The sequence below is a fragment of the Pezoporus occidentalis genome, unplaced genomic scaffold, assembly GCF_034315485.1.
Source record: "Pezoporus occidentalis ecotype Australia unplaced genomic scaffold, CSIRO_AGI_Poc_V1 ctg268, whole genome shotgun sequence".
Lineage (NCBI taxonomy): Eukaryota > Metazoa > Chordata > Aves > Psittaciformes > Psittacidae > Pezoporus > Pezoporus occidentalis.
Genome location: NW_026914589.1, coordinates 426,472 through 446,173, shown reverse-complemented (window position 1 = coordinate 446,173; position 19,702 = coordinate 426,472). Strand labels below are relative to the sequence as shown.

Below are 19,702 nucleotides of genomic sequence, written 5' to 3'. Positions count from 1 at the left end.
CAGCTGGTGGTTAAAGCATTCTTAGCACAAAAAAACAAAAGGGGGGGGGGGGGGGGGGGAATGGGGGAAACACACAGTCCTAAAAAGCATTTGTTTTGCTCATTCTTCTTTTCAAAATGAAAGGGTAAAACAAGGGCCTTTGATAAAAAAAAAACCAAAACAACAGAGGATCTTTCCCCCCCTCACACCAGACTATGAATACATACCAGGTGAACAAATGGCTGAATTTCCAGTGGTGGCATTGTGGGGTAATGAGAATGCAGAGTTGTTATTCTTTATTTCACTCATTTGAGGGTTTGCTTGTGGAGGATTTTGGTGGAAAGAGTGGGACATGTTGAAGTTTTGGAACTAGTTATTTAAAATTAATCCTGTAGGTGAAGGCATCAATTTCCAAATAGGATTTTCCTGTTTGGATGCATATGTGTACATATTCAAAGTGAAAGACCTTTGTCCTGACACTCCTATCCAAATGCCATGCTAATACCTTTGTTTCACCAGATATGCACCTCTCAGTAATACGCTCAAAAAGACTTGCTTCGCGAAATCAGAATACATCTGCTGTTTCCAAACAAAAATAACCTGTTGGCTGGCATTTGGACAGCCACTGTGGATGCAAATACTAAATACCTATTTCTTATCCATCAAATCAGCAACTGCAGGAGTGTAAATGGTGTTGTAAAGATTTAGGTCTAAGGTTTGGAGCAAGAAACTGAAGGGAAGGAGGTGAGAAGACAGGATACACACCCCTTTTTCCAGCCTCCTGCTTCTCCAGCAAAGAGTTTACTCAGTGCTATCTCAGGAAGGGCTGGGAGAAAGTCCCTGTGCGTGTGATCCCACAATCACAGCAGATGACAATAGAGCTCTAGACTGACTGAATGTCAAATTTCACAGATGGGCTCCATGGAGCTGCACAGCCATGGGTCAGGAGGAAGAAGTGCGTGGGAATTTGGTCCCAGCAGCACAGTGAAAAAACATTCATACTGCAGAGACTGATCTACCTGTCTGCAGGGCACATGCATGTCCATGGAGTTCCCCAGAAATGCATCTGGGATGTTGGTCCAGGGAAGTGTTGCTTCAGCTGCCCTAAGAAGCACATATGCCTTCTACAATGGGGAGAGCCCCGTCCTGGCCATTCAGTGTCTTTGGAGAACTACACCCACAGACTTAGGAGAATCCTTATGAGAATCCTTTCACTGCGGGTGTTTCCTGTCCCTGTCACATAGCTGCAAATAAAGTCAGAAAGCCAGGGGAAACCACGCCTGTGGAAGCATGCCTGTAGTACACCTTATCTCCAGCACTGGGAAAAAAAGCTAGAACAAATAGAATCTTTGAAAATCCCAGGCACTAGCAAACATCAGTTTAAACTCTCTGGTTAGGCATGAGACTTAGCCACCAGCTGGTCACAAAAATCTTGTCCTCTCCTGATCAGAGTCAGCAGAACTACAAAAAGAATGCTCCTTTGGCTGTGGTAAGAAGCTCAGAGAGAGCTTTGCCAGCTATACAAGTCTGAGATGGCACCCCCAATTTAAGCGCTTGATGCCAAAGTACAGAATACTACATTCATAGTGATCAGGGCGCATGGTTGTATGGCTTTGGAGGTAGGGCAAGTTGATGTGATGGATTGTTGGTGTAGCCTGACATGCTTTCTTCTGAATCAAGGCCAAGTCTGCATGACTAAAAGCACAAACGCACTTCTAGAGGAACAGATATACCCTCACTCCTAGAAAGGCCCAAGAGCATAAATATTCGCCTTTCTCTGACACGTTTTCCATCAATTTACACTAACTCAAAGGATCATGGAGATGCAAACATTCATTAATTTCAAGAGCATAAAGTGATTAATTATGCAGCAGCAAAGAAAACCAGGTTTTGTCTCACTTCATGGAAATCTTAAACTGTGACAACTTCTGAAGAGTTAAATACTTACACTGATATCACTTCAAAGCCCCACTGAGGTAGGTTTTACCTGACTTCTACTGCCTAAAAGTTAGCAGCTTTCATTTCAAACACTGTTGAAGCTCCTTCTTTAACTCAGGACGGAAGATTCATAGCTACAAATATGTAGCTATGACAAAATGGACTACCATACAGCCCCTGTGCATGTTTGATTTTCAGCAAAAATGACACTATTTCTATGATGTGATCAGACCGGGCACCCAGCCTCAGGCAGCTACATTCTGTGCAGAGGAATTTTGTCACTTCCATGAGAACAAAGGCTAGATTTAAAGAAAACCTGTTCTCTGGTGTCCATGTGCAGTTGCAGTTGCTAGCACTGAATTTAAAAATGTAATTCTGTTTTGCTGTACATGCAGGGAAATCTCAATAGCACTCAAAAAATGGTGTGCATGGGCAAGTGATGACTGACCTCCAGGAGAAGGGAGAAACAACCACTACACTTGAGTAGATGCAAGAGGTTGATACTGACCCTCTGGTGCAGTAAGAGTAGCTTATTAAATAGTATTTAATAATGAAGTTAACAGTGTTTAACCAGTAAGAACCAGGCCATAAAATGCTTTGAAGTCACATTTTTTCCAGTAGCAATGACCACTGCTGTGTTCTCTCCATCAAAATGTCCTTTGTCCTATTGAATAATTAAGCTTTACTTCATCTTTTCCAGAGTGGGAAATCTAGGCTTTTTTCTCTTTTTTTCTTTTTTTTTTTTCTTCCTTTCCCCACACATAGCAACACATTTGTAAAGAAAGCACACTGTTCTCAGCCTCTTTTGCTTTCAGGGAATAGCAAGGGCTATTGAACACAGACTGATGCACCCCATTTAGGGAACAGGCAGCTACATGCGTAAGAAAATGAGCAGGAAACAGGGTCATGATCTGTTTATGGATAGCTGAAAATTACTGACCTACAGTTTATAAGCCAAGGCCAGGTATGAATGAGCGATTTGCCTTGACTTAAAGCCACCTATCAGCCATCCAAGATCTTGTTAGGCAGAGGGAGAATAAGGGCTTTGAATTAGGCCTTTCAGTAATGAGAACAAGGCATTACTTCTACACATTAACAACAAAAATGCAGTTTGAACTATGGTGTGTGAAAAAATATTGTCTTATTGATGCATATGGCTGGAAGGTGGGGAATGTCTGTAAATGACAAAAATACTTAAAGTGGTCACAGAACACCTGCTTTGCATCAGTACAGGAGTGATGTTATGAACAATCACATTTTTAAATAAGTGAGGCAACTGTTCCAGGTTTAAGGCCTATCAAAAGAATGTGACAATCATTAAAAAAAGGAGGGAAGGAGAGGGGGCAAAAAGAAAAAAAAAAAAGGCAGGTTGACTTCATTGGTCATCGCAACTATCAAACTTACCGGTTTCCCAAACTCCAATTCCGAAAAGAATTTATACCAAGGCTCATTCTTTAAATCTATCTCTTCTGGGCTTATATCCCGAGTCTAAAGGAGTTGGTGATAGGGGAATGGAAGAAAGAGAAGGATAACATTATGCAAAGAATACACGGAAAGGGACTGTTAGAGATGCAGATTCCATGGTTCCCATTCTAAAATGTAGATATTTCACCTTATAATTTGGAATTTCTGTAGCACCTCTCTCACAAAGGCCATGAACTGCTTTGCAAACATCAGTTAAGCCTAACGGCATCATTGTGAGTGAGCAACACGAATACGAATGAATTGCATTTTACAGATCAGGAGACCCACAGAGAGAGAGAGATAATGTTGCTTGGCCAGAGTCACAGGGAGACTCAATGGAAGAGCTGGGAGTCAACTAGTCCCTCAGTCCTACTGTCAGACACTCCATTGAGTCCAAAGCTGCATGTACTTAGAAATTTTATTTTGATCTTCATTTGGTTAAAAATAGAGGTTCAGTGAGACCTGAATCAAATACTGCATCTTTAACAGCACATGAGTATGTGAGAAACCCTGTTCTATACACTGCAGAGTGAATGGTGGTTTTCTGAACCAAAGGAGACAAGTCAGAGAGAGCGCACCCTTGAAAGATCTCTGAAGGGATGGATAGAGCGACAATATTACTTGTTTCTTCACAAATAAATGTTAGAGAATCAGACAAAACTACAAAGAAGGAAAAATCAGACAGGACAGAAAACAGTACAGTTAAAAAGTAAGTTCCCTTTTGTTCATACAATCTGTTTTAATGAAACAAAAAAAGTTGAAATAGTTGTAGCTGTTTAAAAACATTACTGGTGAGATAAGAGAATAAAGTCCATTGCTGAGGGTTATGAGGTGCCACCCTCATAAAGACATCTAGCAAACTCTTGTATTTCAGTGTACCTAGTGTTAGACATAATGGATCTCTGTGCATTAAAAATATAAATACATTATGTCCGATATGCCAGTGCAATTCCAAGTGCTCTATCACGACAAGCGATGAGCCACACACATGCACAGAGAGCCAACACAAAGTGTCTTGATGCAAATCATCCTGTGATGAGGTTACTTAGACAGCAGGGAGCTCCCAACATTGCTGGGCTTTGCAAGGTGTCCCAGACTCTGACACAGCCATTAGACATCACAACAAACGCCCTAGGACAAGAGCTCATGAGTGATCTGAAGGAGAAGCAATGCTTCAATATGAAAGATAAATCATTATATCTTGTTTGATTTCCAGTGGTCTGAGGAATATTTGACTATTTCTTAAAGGCACAATAAAAGCGATGCCTCCATTTTCTTCTTTACTGCACTCCAATGAGAAGTACTCATCTTGTTATATAACTGCCTTCATGTGGAAAAAAAGCCCACTGTCATCAACAGGAGGCTCTTCATTGCTCTGAAGCGGTTTTGGATTGAAATTCTGATAGTCATGGGTGTGATTGCACATGGATGCGATTTGTGATACCACAAATCTCCTGCAACCTCCTTGAAAGATCTAGTTGCTAATCACTATATTAGTGTTTTATTTAATGAGACTGATAGAGACCATGAAGCCATTTCTTCAGGACCTCCTTTCTTCTGTGATCAATAGCTTGAAATTAAAGCTCAAAAAATAACATTGGAAGTAACACATTCTTCTTGTCTTTGATGAGCTTTGTACAATTTTTCTCAATTATGCTGATGATGGTCCTTCAAATTACACCTATATAGAACAATTATATCTTCCTGTACTGTTTCTAGCACTTACACACTTATACCATTGGAGGACACCATGAGTGAGCTGTGGTGATTTATGCAGGACTGGCTTAGGAGGTTAGCACCACCTCTCTGCTCTCTGCCCTGCCCCTTGCCAAGTGTTCTCAGCCAAGTCTGCAGAATGAGACTCTTGTTATGACCCCTAGCTGTCACAATTCATGGCAGCTCTTACTGATTCAAACTGGAACTGGTAAAACCTCACTTTGTACTTCAGGTTACACACTGGCATAGCTGGAGAACCAGCTCACATTAAGTTTTGCCACCTCTGTCACAGAAGTAGTGAAATCCAGCTGAGGAAAAAAGCAGCCCTAGGGAGATGGCCATGCCCTAATGCACCTCAGAGGCATCCCCTGAGGTACATTACGGGCACTGTAAACATTAGGTGTTAGGTATTTAAAGCCTCAGAGGAACACAGAAACTGAACCAGCCTGCTTTGTTGCCTAATGCATTCAACCCTCCCGCACCAACTAACACTGTGCAATAGAAAAAGCACAGCTGGCAAAACAGCTGCTGAAGAGGTCATAGTGTCAAACATGGATTAAAAACTAGGGTTAGTGATCCATACTTAACACAGAAAACAAAACATGTTGAAAAGGAAAGAAGTCTCTCAATCCCCCTGGATCTTGCTTTAAAGAGAACAAAAATGTTAGGAAGTTATTAAAAACAAAAACCAGTTATTAAACAAAATATACAGTAAATATATCATGAGCATTGCAATGTAAGCATAAGGAATCCTACCTAAATGGAACTGGACAAGCACTTGAGTATTTTACAATCACGGGATAAAGGCACAACATAGTATAAAAGAAATATTACCATCTTTTCATTGTTCAGAACTGAAGACTTTCCTGGCTGATAGTCATAAATGCTCCTGGGCTCTGCACGGTATTTTCTGGTGTCCACCTTCTTGTCTGGAGGCTCCCAGTCAGTCCTGAGGAAAGAAAGATCAGCTAACTCAAAACACTGTGGCTTCCGTGGAGATAAGCACTTCTTTTTGACAGGCGCCTTTCCCTGTTAATCTGTTAAACAGAGTACTTTACTGTTACTCTGTTAAACAGAGTACTTGTTTTCATCTAGGAAAGAAGCCTGCTGCAAAAGGAATAGTTCAGACAGGGCTCCAGGTGTGTTATTTTTTTATCTATAGCACTTTTGTACAGCTCAACTGCTGAAACCACTGGAGCAGAAGGTTTTTTTTTGCAAGTACTTTCAATAAACTTCCAGGCTTCCATATCTTTCCTCATTAGAGTTAGCTTAGTGATGGGCTTCAACTAAGCTCACAAATATGAACATGTCCAAACTTAGCAGAACTCAAACTAAATCTTTTTTGCTAAACTTCTTCATTTTAGCCACATCACTGATTACCTGAGTACTACTATTAGGGGCCACACTGGGGTCCACAAGGGAGTCTTTTCTAGAGATATGAACAAATCATCTCAGACTAGTATATCTAAAGATGACTCAGAACAGTCTATTGACTATCCAAACCACTATAATTTTGTGCAGTGTCTACACTAGCACAGTTCAGACAACAGTAGTCACAAGGTGTTCAGGGTCCATATCCTACAATGTTCAGCTCCTCTGAAAAGGAATATAGAAAGGAATAATAGGAATAGGGAATATAAGGAAGGATAAAGAAGGAATAAATGAATATAAGATAATAGGAAGCACTAATTATTGCAATCTTTTCACTTGAAAGAGTTTTCTCAGAGGGCCAAAGCAGTATGCCTTCAATTCCTGCATAAGGAAGACATGTTTTATCAACAGACACTGCCTCCTGATCCAGTGGCTTGAGATGTTCTCTGAATTAGCAATCTCAAATTACAGCATTGCTCATTTTAGGCAGCAATTTTCTTAAAGTGAAAAACATTAAGAACGTGTGGAATTTGGTGAGGGAAAAAAGATCAGAAGACAGAAAAGAAACATCAGAAATGACACCACTACCAAGAACCTACTTCTAATAAAGTTCATATGAGTGGGACTCCTCAGAAATTGAAAATGTAACAAAACTTTTACCAAGGCTCAACATAAATCCAAGTTTTACTTCTCCACAATTACTGCTACTTGCTTGTATTCTGAGTTGCCTTTACAGTGTCACACTGAGGTTCCACTGTGCCTCTGTGGTAGGCACTGTATCAGCCCAACACCCAGGGAAGCACTCCTCACCCAGGCGGGAAGCTATGCAACAAACTGTAGGATGCCCGGTAAAAAACAGGACATACAAAATGGAGAATTGGGATGTGACAATGATGGAGTTCACTGCTAGCTAGTAGAAGAGCCTGAGACAAAACTACATCTCCACTTCCTGAAAAGAAGTTTAAACAGAGTTGTGGACCTAAAGCTTCCACCTTTGGTCCCTTCCCATTCACAGCTCTCAGAGATTCTTTCACTACTGACGTTCAAGTCACCTTTCTGGGCTTGATTTCAATGATGAAGTACGGTTTGGCAGGGGCAAAGTGGCAGACCTCTTAACAACCTTCTCTGAATCAATATTGTCCATCTCACTCTTGGAGCGGGGAACTGCAAGCTGGGTTCTGCCTGTAGGATGACAAATATACAAGCATTGGGGAACCGGGTAAGAGCCAAATAAATACATGGTTTACATGCACTTTCTATATGACAGGTTACACAAGAAATGAGAAGTACTTACTGTCCTCAGAATAGGAATAACGAGGAGAGTATGAATCAGAATCTTCATCTGAAAGACACAAGCATTTTGCAAGTGAGCTGAAAAAGCCCCAGAGAAGCAACAGAGACCCTTCTCATTTCTTCTACTAAAACAATGGTAATAATTTGTGTGATAAGCCCAATACTTACCACAGGGAAAGGATCCTAAAAAAGAAAATCCCAATGAGATTTAATTTGCATTTAAATGTAATTCCTAGATTATTCATAAGTATGAATTATTACTTACACTAATACCTTTCTTTCAGGCTCTCAAAGCACTTCAGAAAACAACCACTTTTTCTCACAAAACCCTTCAGCAAGGGTTATTAGATCCACTTTATCAAAAGCTGAAAGGTAAATAGGGTATCTAAAAGCTGTAATATATGCCAAAAGTAATTCATTATGTGCTGGACATAGTAAAGAACTGAGAAATCCTGCTCCCAATCACATATGATAATGACTGTGACATTTTCGCTGTATTAACTTATACACCAAGTTGAAGTCTGTTCTCTGACTCAGATTATTTTTTAAGCACAGATAATATTCCTGGCATGAGACACACATGTATACTTGCACCAACAGACTATCCTTGTTCTGGAGAACTTTTTAAATAGGAAAGACATGTCTATAGTATACAATAGAGATTTCAAGCAGCTCTAAAAGAGCTAGCAATGACATCAGTGTAACAGTGGTGCAGTCTGGAAACCAAGCTGAACAATCTTCTCTCTTTGACAGTGAAAGTATTACGCTGTATCAACACAGCAATGTCACTCCCAGGACACAGTGTCACCTTGGGCCATGGAGCCACAAACTGCCTTCTTCAAAGGTAACATGGTACTGTAGTGCACAAGGCAGACAGGCCCAAAAAGAAGGTGGGAGGATGGCAGCATTACCACCCCTCGCTCTATAGGTGACGGACAGAGAGACTTTGACTCGATCAAAAACCTAGCAGTATCTTTCCACCATCTTCAACAGGCTTTAGAATGAATCCTCAAAGAACTGGAGGTAGTAGCAGGGGAAGTTGGGATCAGACCTAGAAACTGGAGCCACAGGCCGATCACCTTTCCATGTTGAGGAGGGTTCAAACTTGCAGGGATGTGTACATGAGACATCTACAGGACTGCCAAGGCAAATGCAGGAAACTACAATACAATGACTGCAAGAACTGTGAACAAAAGTATTACCAATGCTTTTGTGAAGAAACCACCAAAGTGAAAGAGAAACAAAATAGATGAAGCCAGAATAAGCTAAATAAGAAAAGAACATACTAAAAAACTTCTGTGAATTTAGTGATGCTGATCAACAGACTGAAACAGTTTCTAGATAGATTTTCTCTCAAGGAGGACCTCAATCAGCTGCTGCAGCCACTCTCATCTGCTGGAAAAAACAATCTAGCTAACAAAGCTGACCTGAAATTGCACTCCAGCCTTAATCAAGCCTTTCAGGAAGGCTCAAACAAGTCTTAACTTTTAGCTCCTCTTTTGGTGAATGAATGACGTTTAAGTTCCAAACAGATGGTTACTGACTCTAGTGTGCTTATCATAACCTTTAGGTTAAAAAAAAACTGAAGATCAATTTTCAGGCCAATTACAACATTTTAAGCCTAAGAAAGGAAACAAATATTTATTTGATGTTGTTACATGGAATTGTTCACAAAATTCACTGGTATTCCTTTATAAAAGTTGTGTTTATTCAATCAGTAAACTACTTGGTAAATCACAAAACTCTTGTAACTGCAAATACAGATGAACCAATGTCTCAAACTATCTTCACAGCCATTCACACATCTTAGCCCTTTTTAGTGCTGGTGATCAATGAAAATACTGATTTACTTGAAGAGAAATATCAATATTCATTATAGGTCATAATTCAGACAGGAAAATCACACAATGAAAAATTCACTTCATGTAAGTGCTATTTTCCAGTTGCTAGTATTCAAATATCTACAATAATATGGAAAATAGGTATGCTTTGTCTTCAAGTATATTATAAAGAGTGTCTACATTTCTTCTCTTTTCATAGCAAGGAATACTGACACTTAGAAATCTGGAATGATTCGATAAAGATTAAAGAATGAATCAGAAATAAGTATTATTTATCAGAGCTGCATTCTATCTATGGGACCCTCCCTAATGGAGCAAGGTATCACCAGTTTGTAATTTCAAAATCTGATTGTTATAACAAGAAGAGACTGTTCCCCTGTAGTTCATTGAGAATCTGCAGGTGGTTGGTATTGTTTTTTTTTTTCATGGGTTGGCCATATTTTCTATGTTTCTAGAGAGACTGTAGTGTTTTTAGAAGAGAGCCTAAATCTTGATGTTTCGAGGAGATCCTATGCATCAATGCTCTGACCACACCTGTCAAGGCAGACACAGGGACTGGGAGAATGAAGACCTTGGGCCCACCATAGGAGAGGATCTGGTTCAAGACCATCTTAAGAACCTGAATGTACACAAGTCCATGGGACCTGATGAAATCCATCTGCAGGTCCTGAAGGAGCTGGTGAATGAAGTTGCTAAGCTGCTGGCCATCATATTTGAGAAATCATGGCAGTCAGGTGAAGTTCCTGACAACTGGAAAAAGGGAAATATAACCCCCATTTTCAAGAAGGGGAAAATGGATGACCCGGGGAACTACAGACCAGTCAGTCTCACCTCTGTGCCTGGCAAAATCTTGGAGCAGATTCTCCTGGAAGGCATGCTAAGGCACATGAAAATAAACAAGGTGCTTGGTGACAGCCAGCATGGCTTCACTAAGGGGAAATCCTGCCTGACCAATTTGGTGGCCTTCTATGATGGGGCTACGGAACTGATGGACAGGGGTTGAGCAGCTGATGTCATTTACCTGGACTTGTGCAAAGCATTCGACACTGTCCCACACAACATCCTTGTCTCTAAATTGGAGAGACATCAATGTGATGGATGGACCACTCGGAGGATAAAGAACTGGCTAGATGGCTGCACGCAAAGAGCTGTGGTCAATGGCTCAGTGTTCAGCTGGAGACCAGTAATGAGTGGTGTCCCTCAGGGATCAGTGTTGGGACCGGTCTTGTTCAACATCTTTGTCACTGACATGGACAGTGGGATTGAGTGCGCCCTCAGCAAGTTTGCCAATGACACCAAGCTGTGTGGTTCGGTTGATACGCTGGAGGGAAGGAATGCCATCCAGAGGGACCTGGACACGCTTGTGAGGTGGCTGATGCCAACCTCATGAAGTTTAACCATGACAAGTGCAAGGTCCTACACCTGGGTTGGAGCAATCCCAGGCACAGCTACAGGTTGGGCAGAGAAGAGATTCAGAGCAGCCCTGTGGAGAAGGACTTGGGGGTGTTGGTTGATGAGAAAATGAACATGAGCCAGCAGTGTGAGCTCACAGCCCAGAAAGCCAACCATATCCTGGGCTGCATCAAAAGGAGCATGACCAGCAGGTCCAAGGAGGTGATCCTGCCCCTCTACTCTGCTCTTGTGAGACCTCACTTGGAGTATTGTGTGCAGTCCTGGTGTCCTCAACATAAAAAGGACATGGAACTGTTGGAACAAGTCCAGAGAAGGGCCATGAGGATGATCAGGGGACTGGAGCACCTCCCATATGAAGACAGGCTGAGGAAGTTGGGGCTGTTCAGCCTGGAGAAGAGAAGGCAGCGTGGAGACCTCATAGCAGCCTTCCAGTATCTGAAGGAGGGCTATAGGGATGCGTGGATGGACTCTTCATTAGGGACTGCAGTGATAGGACAAGAGGTAACAGGTTAAAACTTAAAGAGGGGAAGTTTAGATTGGATATAAGGAAGAAATTCTTCACTGTAAGGGTGGTGAGGCACTGGAATAGGTGGCCCAGGGAAGTTGTGAATTCTCCATCCCTGGCAGTGTTCAAGGCCAGGCTGGACAGGGCCTTGGGTGACATGGTTTAGTGTGAGGTGTCCCTGCCCACGGCAGGGGGGGTTGGAACTTGATGATCTTAAGGTCCTTTCCAACCCTAACTATTCTATAATTCTATGTTTCTAATCCAAAGCAAAAAACCACTGATTATATGGAACTGAGGCTTCAGCCCATCTTTTTAAAAACACTTTACCATTGAGTATGTAACTCTGAAATGTTTTCTAAGCATGAAACATGCACTCCAACCCAACAGATATTCTGGATTCTTTATGTAGGAAAGAATACAAGCAAATATTAGAGAAACATTTCCTAACATATTGAGAATAAAAATCGATTGTTTGGTCCAAGAAAATTCCAACTACCTAAGCCAGCATATTACTTTCATATGCACATTTGTAAGTGTATAGGGGACAGTAAACCAGACTCAATATGTTACCACCACTGTTTTTGCAAACTATGTTATTTCAAAAAAGAGCAAAATGTATCTCTGTAGAACTCCATTATCAATTAGTTACTGAGACTCTTTGTTTCTCTCTCATCCATATTCACATACCATTCTACCAATAGAAAATAATTTACACTGTATTATGATTTGCAAGACAGGACTCTGCAAAATTCATCTACACATTACACCAAGAAATGAGCAATTATCTTAGAAACCTGAGTGACACTCATCCACATCTATTTTAACAGTGACATACACGTTACATCTCCAGGTTTTCTTAGAGCATCTCAGCTAGAACCCATATTGTATGCATATGCATTTTTATGCAGTACCCACCAGATGTTTAATATAAACATAGAATGAAATGGTTAACAGTCTCACCAGGGTTGGCTTGAGGCACAGGCTAAGTAGGCAAGTTCCTAAATTGCAGGATCTAAAGTGACACCAAAGCACTACCAAGTCAGCAAGGCTGTCACCAGTAAATTCCCAATCAGTAAATTTCCCTATGTCCAATGTATGCAGCGGATTCCAGTGTTTCTCATATATATGTTTTCATGTGTACGCACACAGTTACACGATTATCACTGCAAGAGATGCTATTTCACCACCCCTGAAAGATGACTGCAAATAATATTGGTTTGTGCATGAAGTTTAAAGGAATCTGCTGAGCACACGAAGAGGATCAGGTAAAGACAACATATATTTGCAAGATGAACTGATGAGACTACTAAACTCTGTCCTTGCCTAGATATGCCAAGTGCACCTAAGGCCAGCCCTGAACCTATGTCACCAAGTTATATTTATTTTAAAAGACTACATTGAGGGACTGACCCAAAACCCACTGAAGCAAGCAGCCTTTTTACCAATAGACTTCAGTGGCATTTTGGGTCTGGCCCTAATACTGTGTTAATATTCAAAACCAGAAGCCAATAATTAAAGAAATACACTGATCTCAAAGGGGGGGGGGGGGGGGGGTGGTGGGAGAAATCTCAGTTAAACCACATCTCTGTGTAAGTCAACATTCTAAGCATGTTAAATAATCACTGCATGCACATGGCTAAATAGAACTGATAAGCACATAAAACCAAGCAAACCCCAAGTAGCATTAGTCAAATACTAGTTACAAAGCCAGAGGAACACTGCAAAGCCAAAAAGGCATCATACAGTCAAGGCAATGCTTAGGGTGCAGCAAATCATTATGAGGCAGCATAATGCTCAGCAACTACAAAAAACTCCAGGAAGAAAATAAATGGGTAAGGCAGCATTTGTGCAGAAAAATATATATGGTCCTTTATTATTACCTTCAGAGATAGGACTAGGAGTAGATGCAGGAAACTGGTATGTAGGAGAATAAGGATTGTCTTCTGCAGCAGAGAAAAGCAGTGGATTTTGAAACTATCCACAGTAAAAGTGGAGGTTCTGCTTCATCCCCCAATTTCCTATCATCGTATGATTTTATTGCCTACTTTAACGATACTAAATGGCATCATACTTTAAAAAAAAGATCAATGGATTAGCAAAGATTTTGTTATTTTATGCATCACAGAAGAAGGTATAGTGGGCATAACTGAATTTCCAACCAGTGTAACACGTGGTTTAACAGAAATCTCTAGAACCTGAATCTAGTTACTATTAGGGTGCTATAGTACAGTTAACTCAAAGCACAAGACAACAGATACTCTGACTAAACTTCTGGTACCTTCAGTTTTTTGCTGGATTTCAGGAAGTTCAGGAAATATGTAGGTAGGGCAATAAGGGTTTTCTTCAGGAGTGTCTAAGGAGAGGAACGTAATTTGCAAAAAAGAACAGAGAGGACAGATTTAAAGGGGAAGAAGGGCAAGACAAGAATCCATACAAGCTGGCTGCAAAACAGTCTCTTTCATGCTGGTGTTCTAGCATGACACAACCTAGATGCCTCTTTGCTTATTGCTGCCATGCATGTCTGGGCCCTATGAGAGAGTCTGGAAGCCAAGGGGGCTGAAATAATTCTCCTCCTTCTGAAACTGAGCTTCCAAAGCTGAGCTTCTAAAGCTGAGCTGAAGGACCTCTGTTAGGACCACGAGGATTAGGATCACATTCCAATCAGTATAACACAGCATCTACCTATGCATAAAGCTCATTGTGACAGCACCTGTAGCAGCAAATACAGCTCCAGTTTTGCATGCTCTGTGTTTTATTATGTAAGCATGGTTCTGAACTGCATTTTACTGCATGTCAGGCTGTTCAGAGAGTAGTTTTCAATTGCTACTGCAGCCATTTTTCATACAGAAGAAAACATGAGTGTATCAGCAGCCAGGCACAGAAGTGCCCCGAAGTAGGGGATCCCCTGAGAGTACACCATTACATGGTTTGCAAGTGATCACCACAATCTGAGGTTTTGAAAAGAGAAAAATTGAGGTTCTGAAAAAAAGCAGAGTTCAGATTCTGAGCTCACCAAAAAAACCAATGGAAACCTTTCAACTAGTTTCAGTGAGCTTCAAATCAAGCTTTACAGTGTAAAAATTCCTCTTTTTCACAGAGCAAAACCTACTGTCCTTTAAAAGTGCGTGTGTGTATGAGGTTTAGCTGCTAAAACTGGAGTTCAGGGATCTATTTTCTTTAAATATGGAATTATCAGCAACTTTCTGATCTCAAATAGTTCTCTTGATTTCATGAAGGCACTGCAGTTCACCTTTCAGAACAACTCAGACCTTCCTCTGGACTTCACTGTTCTCTTACCTTTGCCTTCAGAGATTTCAAATGCATTGTTTGAGTTCTGTGGTGCAGAGCAAACACTAGTTAACATAAAATGTTTTTATTTGATAATCCAGTACAATTTTTCCCATGAATGAAACAAAATGTTATCAAAGCGGTCTTTTAAAGTAAATAAAAAAAACATCTGTGTTACAGTACCTCTATTCAGCTTGTGGATCTGTTTGAACATTGTCTTGTACCAGTCCTTCGATCTGTCTGTATTCTATTGGAAAAATAAATATGCACATAAATAATCACAACCATGAATTCTACCAGTCTTTCAAAGTTCTTAGGATTCTTACAGCAATGAAAGAGGTTTACACTCTGGTATATGAAATTAATACTTTGAAATACAAGTGATTTCATTCAGATACGTAATCTCATACATAATGAAACTACAGGCTTCACTAAAGTTATTGATTAACATACAAGCTTTGCATGGATTGCTTATAACCCACACAGAAGTGTAGATTGTGCAGAAGGTTTTGCATATTAATCGGATTTGACATGTAGAAGTAGACACCTTGCCCATTTTAGTCATACATATCAACTTCCTGAGTATTCAATGGGCACTTAGAAACATTTACTGCTCAAGTCACTCCAGACACTAGTTGTAAAAAGAGGTTAATAATTCTCTTCACGATAATTCCCCTGAACACTGAATTAAACATGTCATATAAAAGAGGTATCTGCCTTTAGGATAGCTAAAATAGGACAAAATTCTCCCTTAGCTGCTAGCTGCAAAAGAAAAGAGCAGAAATCAGTATTTTCAAATATGATGAGAAGAGTGAATTAAGTTTTTATCCACATCCCTCCCCTACTCCCCAAGAAGACTGAAATAGGTCACTAATAGGAAATAAATAAAAAATATAAGAAATAATATCATAAAATACATTGGAACTAGAATTATGTCCTCTCTTAAATCTCTGCAAAATCTGCAGCTTTAGTGAATTCCCCAACCCCTAAGGTAGGCAGAATCTGGCCCAGGTTTTTTACATTTGTGCTCAGTGTTGCCTTACCCTCAGCGGAATGCCAATATCATCAACAGAGGTATCAGCCATGTGCTGAGGACTCTTGACAGTGCTTCTCTTTTCCTCCATTGCTCTCTTCTCACTTGGCACTGTCTCCTTAAGTGGCTTGTCCCGTATGAGAGCTGAATCAACTTTATCAGACACTAGTCTGTCTGGCACTGAATCTGGAAATGACAATGAGCAATTCTTATGCCAGCATTTCACCACATCACCACATTCCACACTCAAGACAAAAATCCTAGCAAGTAGTTGATGAGACAGACTGTGCCACTGCTAGATGTGGTTAACATGTGGACTGAAGGAAAGCTAGCATGAAAACATTTGATGGCAGCAAAAGGAGGCTAGCACCTCTCAGCTGTCATGTAAGACAACAGAAAATTCTGGTTTCAAGGACTGTCTGTGGGTTGGTGTTTTGTGTCTTTCTGACTACGTAGTGACTCTGCAGTCTCATTCTTCATCCAAAAACATCAGTGATACAGTCTCCTAGACATCTCTTTCTGCTGGTGACTTCAATCTAATGGAGCATCCTATCAGGTAGTGGAGCATTAGTTTTTTAACAGCTTGCACTCACCTGCCTGGCAATCTCATTCATTACAGTCCCATTCATTACATATGATGCTTCTAATTCACCTCTGTGCCCTAACCAGTTTTTAAACAGTAAATTCCAGTTTTGTTTAAGCATACATATGATTCCTCTTGAACATGAGTCTGCATAAAGGTTGGGCAAAACAACTAATTGCTCCAGACCATCTTGTTCCACCCAGAATTCCTTGACGCAGCACAACTGACACCCGCACATAGCAGCGGGCACCACCACTACTGGACAAAGAACCAAGGGAGCCCAGGTTGCTCTGAAGCTCTACAATGTTTTGGAGAGCTGCAGCACAGTAACCCTTAGGCTCTGCCAATGACTTCTTCTATGTGGATTTTCTGGAGAGGAAACATGTATGATTTTACAGTCTGCCTCATCAAGACTTTGCCAAGTTCTATCATTTATACATCACTGCATGCATTGAAGAGAGAAAGATACTTTTATTCACATGCACATCACCATACTGCCCAAAGCCATTAAGTGTGCAGAAATCTGAAAGGGGCAGTTAGCAGAGGAAAGGCTCATGCATAACAAAGCATTGGTCTGTTGGTACCTTGAGCAAACACAATTCTGCCCTGCAAAACTCAGTGCATGAAGGATTTGTGTTTGAGTGGCTGGTATGAAATTACCATCAAACTTTAAGTCTTCATCTTCTTTAATTAAATTAATTAAATAATGTTTATACATGTTCAAAATCAGGCAAAGAATCTATTAAATCCTTAGCGTTTTCATAGAATTATAGAATGGTTTGGGTTGGAGGGTTGGAAGGGACCTTAAAGATCATCTAGTTCCAACCCCCGTGCCACAGGCAAAGGCACCTTCCACTAGACTAGGTAGACTATTTCCCCGCCCTGTGAAGGTGTGTGCACTGTCTTTTGGTCCTTTCATGTTGCTGATGTACAGGGCTTTCTATTTTGTAGGAAGTATTTAGTCCATTTACATTACTAAACTCCTTACTAAGCCTCTAGGAACAGGGTAGGGAAAGAGCAACTGAAACTAGACCATTCTTCCATAACCTTGAAGACCAAAAGGAAGTGGGTTTTGGGATGTGGATGAAGATGTAGAGAGGATGCAAACTTCAGGAAAGGTCACAGCTTTCTTCCATTACTTATCATTGTCACTGCTGGTTACAAGTCCTGAGCTTCTGTCTGGAAAAATCATTATTTTCTGCAGGACAAAGAATTTGACACCAGAGAAGGTCACAAAGTCCTTCTCTAACAGGACTGGTAAATATATGTTATTTCTTCTTGATTCCCTGGCTTCCTGCACTGGAAAAGTGGTTGGCTGTTTACCAGATGGACCCCAGTGCCCCAGCCATGATCTATGCAAAGTCTTTAATTTAGCAAAAATTGACCCCTGGCCTGTGCCAGTCATCTCCCAACCATGGATTCACATCTTTAATGTTATAACATCAAGTTTTAAGAGCAATCAAGCATGGTATAGCCAGGTGGGAAACCTACCAGCCTGTTAAATGTATTTAAAAAATATTTTTTTAGAGTGCACTTAGAACTTGCTGAAGGTGCTGGACTGACAATCCTGGGGACAGGAGAGGCCTGTCTAACAGGACAGTTGTATTAGGGCAAGCCCTCCCTGTGTACTTTGCCAGGAAAGCTCTTCCAAGGTCCACAGGACTCAACCAAGAGAATCAGCTTAGCTGCCGGTCCAGTTTGGCTGCTCAGCTGATGCTGCAAACAAAGACACCTGCTGCACAGCATTCTTTTCAGAGGGAGGAACTAAAGCAGACATCTTTCACCACATATTTCCTATAATACCCTACAACTTGGAAAATAAAGGCTAAACTTCATACTTATTTTTTTGCCATGGGGTTTCAATGATTTCGAAAGGGCTTATGGAGCTGTATACCAGGCTTTGAGGTATTTAAAAATTAGAGCATCAAATCTGATGCCTTATCACCCAAATAAACAGATTGCACCAGGAACCACACTCCATGGTACCTGAGCTATCCTTTTGCAAGAGCAGCAGCAATATATGGGGTTCCACAGTAAAAGTGTTTTACTGCTGTGACAAATAGGACATAAAAAGTAGGGGGAGAGGTGGCAACAAGCAGCTTTGTGTTGTTGTTTTGGTATGGTAAGAGCAGATGCAGACCCAGCTGTGCCACAATATGCTTCACTCTTCCAGAGCAAGGATCATTCAGGTTCTAATAAACTGCTCTGGACTATCTCTAGTTCAGAAAACAATTCCTCATAATTAAGAGAAACACCTTGCGAAAGCAAAAACCAACAGGAAACATCTATCCGGACTTGCAGGCAAGTATCAAACTTGTAGTTGAGTGGCGTCAGATGACATACTACCTAACTAAGGGAAGGAGCTGAGAGAAACCAGTGCAAGCTGTATGCAGCCTGTCACCTCAGCAGGGTGGCAGCAGGGAGGATGGACAGGCTGGTGTAGCAGCTGAAGGAGCCTGACGGATGAAGTTGGACCAAGTCAGCAGCTGCCTCATGGGACAGGCTCTGTTAGTCCAGGGCCCACACAGCAGAGTAAGAGCACACAGTATTGGCTTCCTTGTGTTTCTATTTGTGACATTTAAAGTGCTTAGGCACTCTCTGTGACTCTTCTCTCTCCCGTCTCCATTTACGCTGCCATGGCCATAACCTAACAATAACGATATGGGTAAGTGGTGCATAATGTGCTGGTCCTATAATGCCCACTGCAGACTGACCTTCTTCTGTTTGAGGCATGGGGAGGGAAAGATAGCCAGGAAAACAACTTGCTCTTCTTTCAGGGACAGACTCTCATACCAATTACAAGAGCAGAGAACTGCCCAGAGAAAGAAGGATGGCAGCACACATGCATACTTGCACATTACAATTTTATTGTCTATTTCTTGACATCTGGCACAAATACTTATGCTTTTAGAGTCACATATTGGTTTATATTCCTTTTCCTTTCCCCTCACCACGACTCTAATGGCTATGTAGAGAAACTTGATAATATGCCCCATGAGAATAAACCTAAAGGCACAAAAGGCAGCCCCCAAAGTCAACTGGAACAATTAAACTTTATGTAAATCTCATGACTTATGAGGAATAGATGAGTAATTTAGGTTTTTAGTATACTAACATGCAGCAACACAGGTAGCATTTGGATAACAGACTGAAATCAAACATTAAGTGAGCCAGACTAAGCCAGGGCAAATATTTATACTAATTCATTTGCAGTTCCTGGGAAGTGTGTTTGCTAAAGGTACTCCACAAGCCTACAAAGCAGCAGCTTTGCTCCATCA

At 41.0% G+C, this 19,702-nt stretch overlaps 1 protein-coding gene across 30 annotated transcripts in view; it reads right to left on the bottom strand.

The window, feature by feature from the left end:
* Positions 1 to 19,702, bottom strand: part of SORBS1 (sorbin and SH3 domain containing 1) — a 78,649-nt gene that overhangs the window by 30,512 nt on the left and 28,435 nt on the right. For 9 of the 30 annotated variants that reach the window (XM_062624466.1, XM_062624468.1, XM_062624470.1 and 6 more), the window contains 9 exons: positions 15,852 to 16,027; positions 14,992 to 15,055; positions 13,799 to 13,873; positions 13,401 to 13,463; positions 7,763 to 7,810; positions 7,521 to 7,650; positions 5,932 to 6,046; positions 3,322 to 3,405; positions 207 to 221 (listed from right to left, as the gene is read on the bottom strand). In XM_062624466.1, coding sequence (XP_062480450.1) covers positions 207 to 221; positions 3,322 to 3,405; positions 5,932 to 6,046; positions 7,521 to 7,650; positions 7,763 to 7,810; positions 13,401 to 13,463; positions 13,799 to 13,873; positions 14,992 to 15,055; positions 15,852 to 16,027 — 770 coding nt within the window. The remainder of the gene's footprint in view (positions 1 to 206; positions 222 to 3,321; positions 3,406 to 5,931; positions 6,047 to 7,520; positions 7,651 to 7,762; positions 7,811 to 13,400; positions 13,464 to 13,798; positions 13,874 to 14,991; positions 15,056 to 15,851; positions 16,028 to 19,702) is intronic. The other 21 variants (XM_062624473.1, XM_062624475.1, XM_062624474.1 and 18 more) reach the window with 3 other exon arrangements.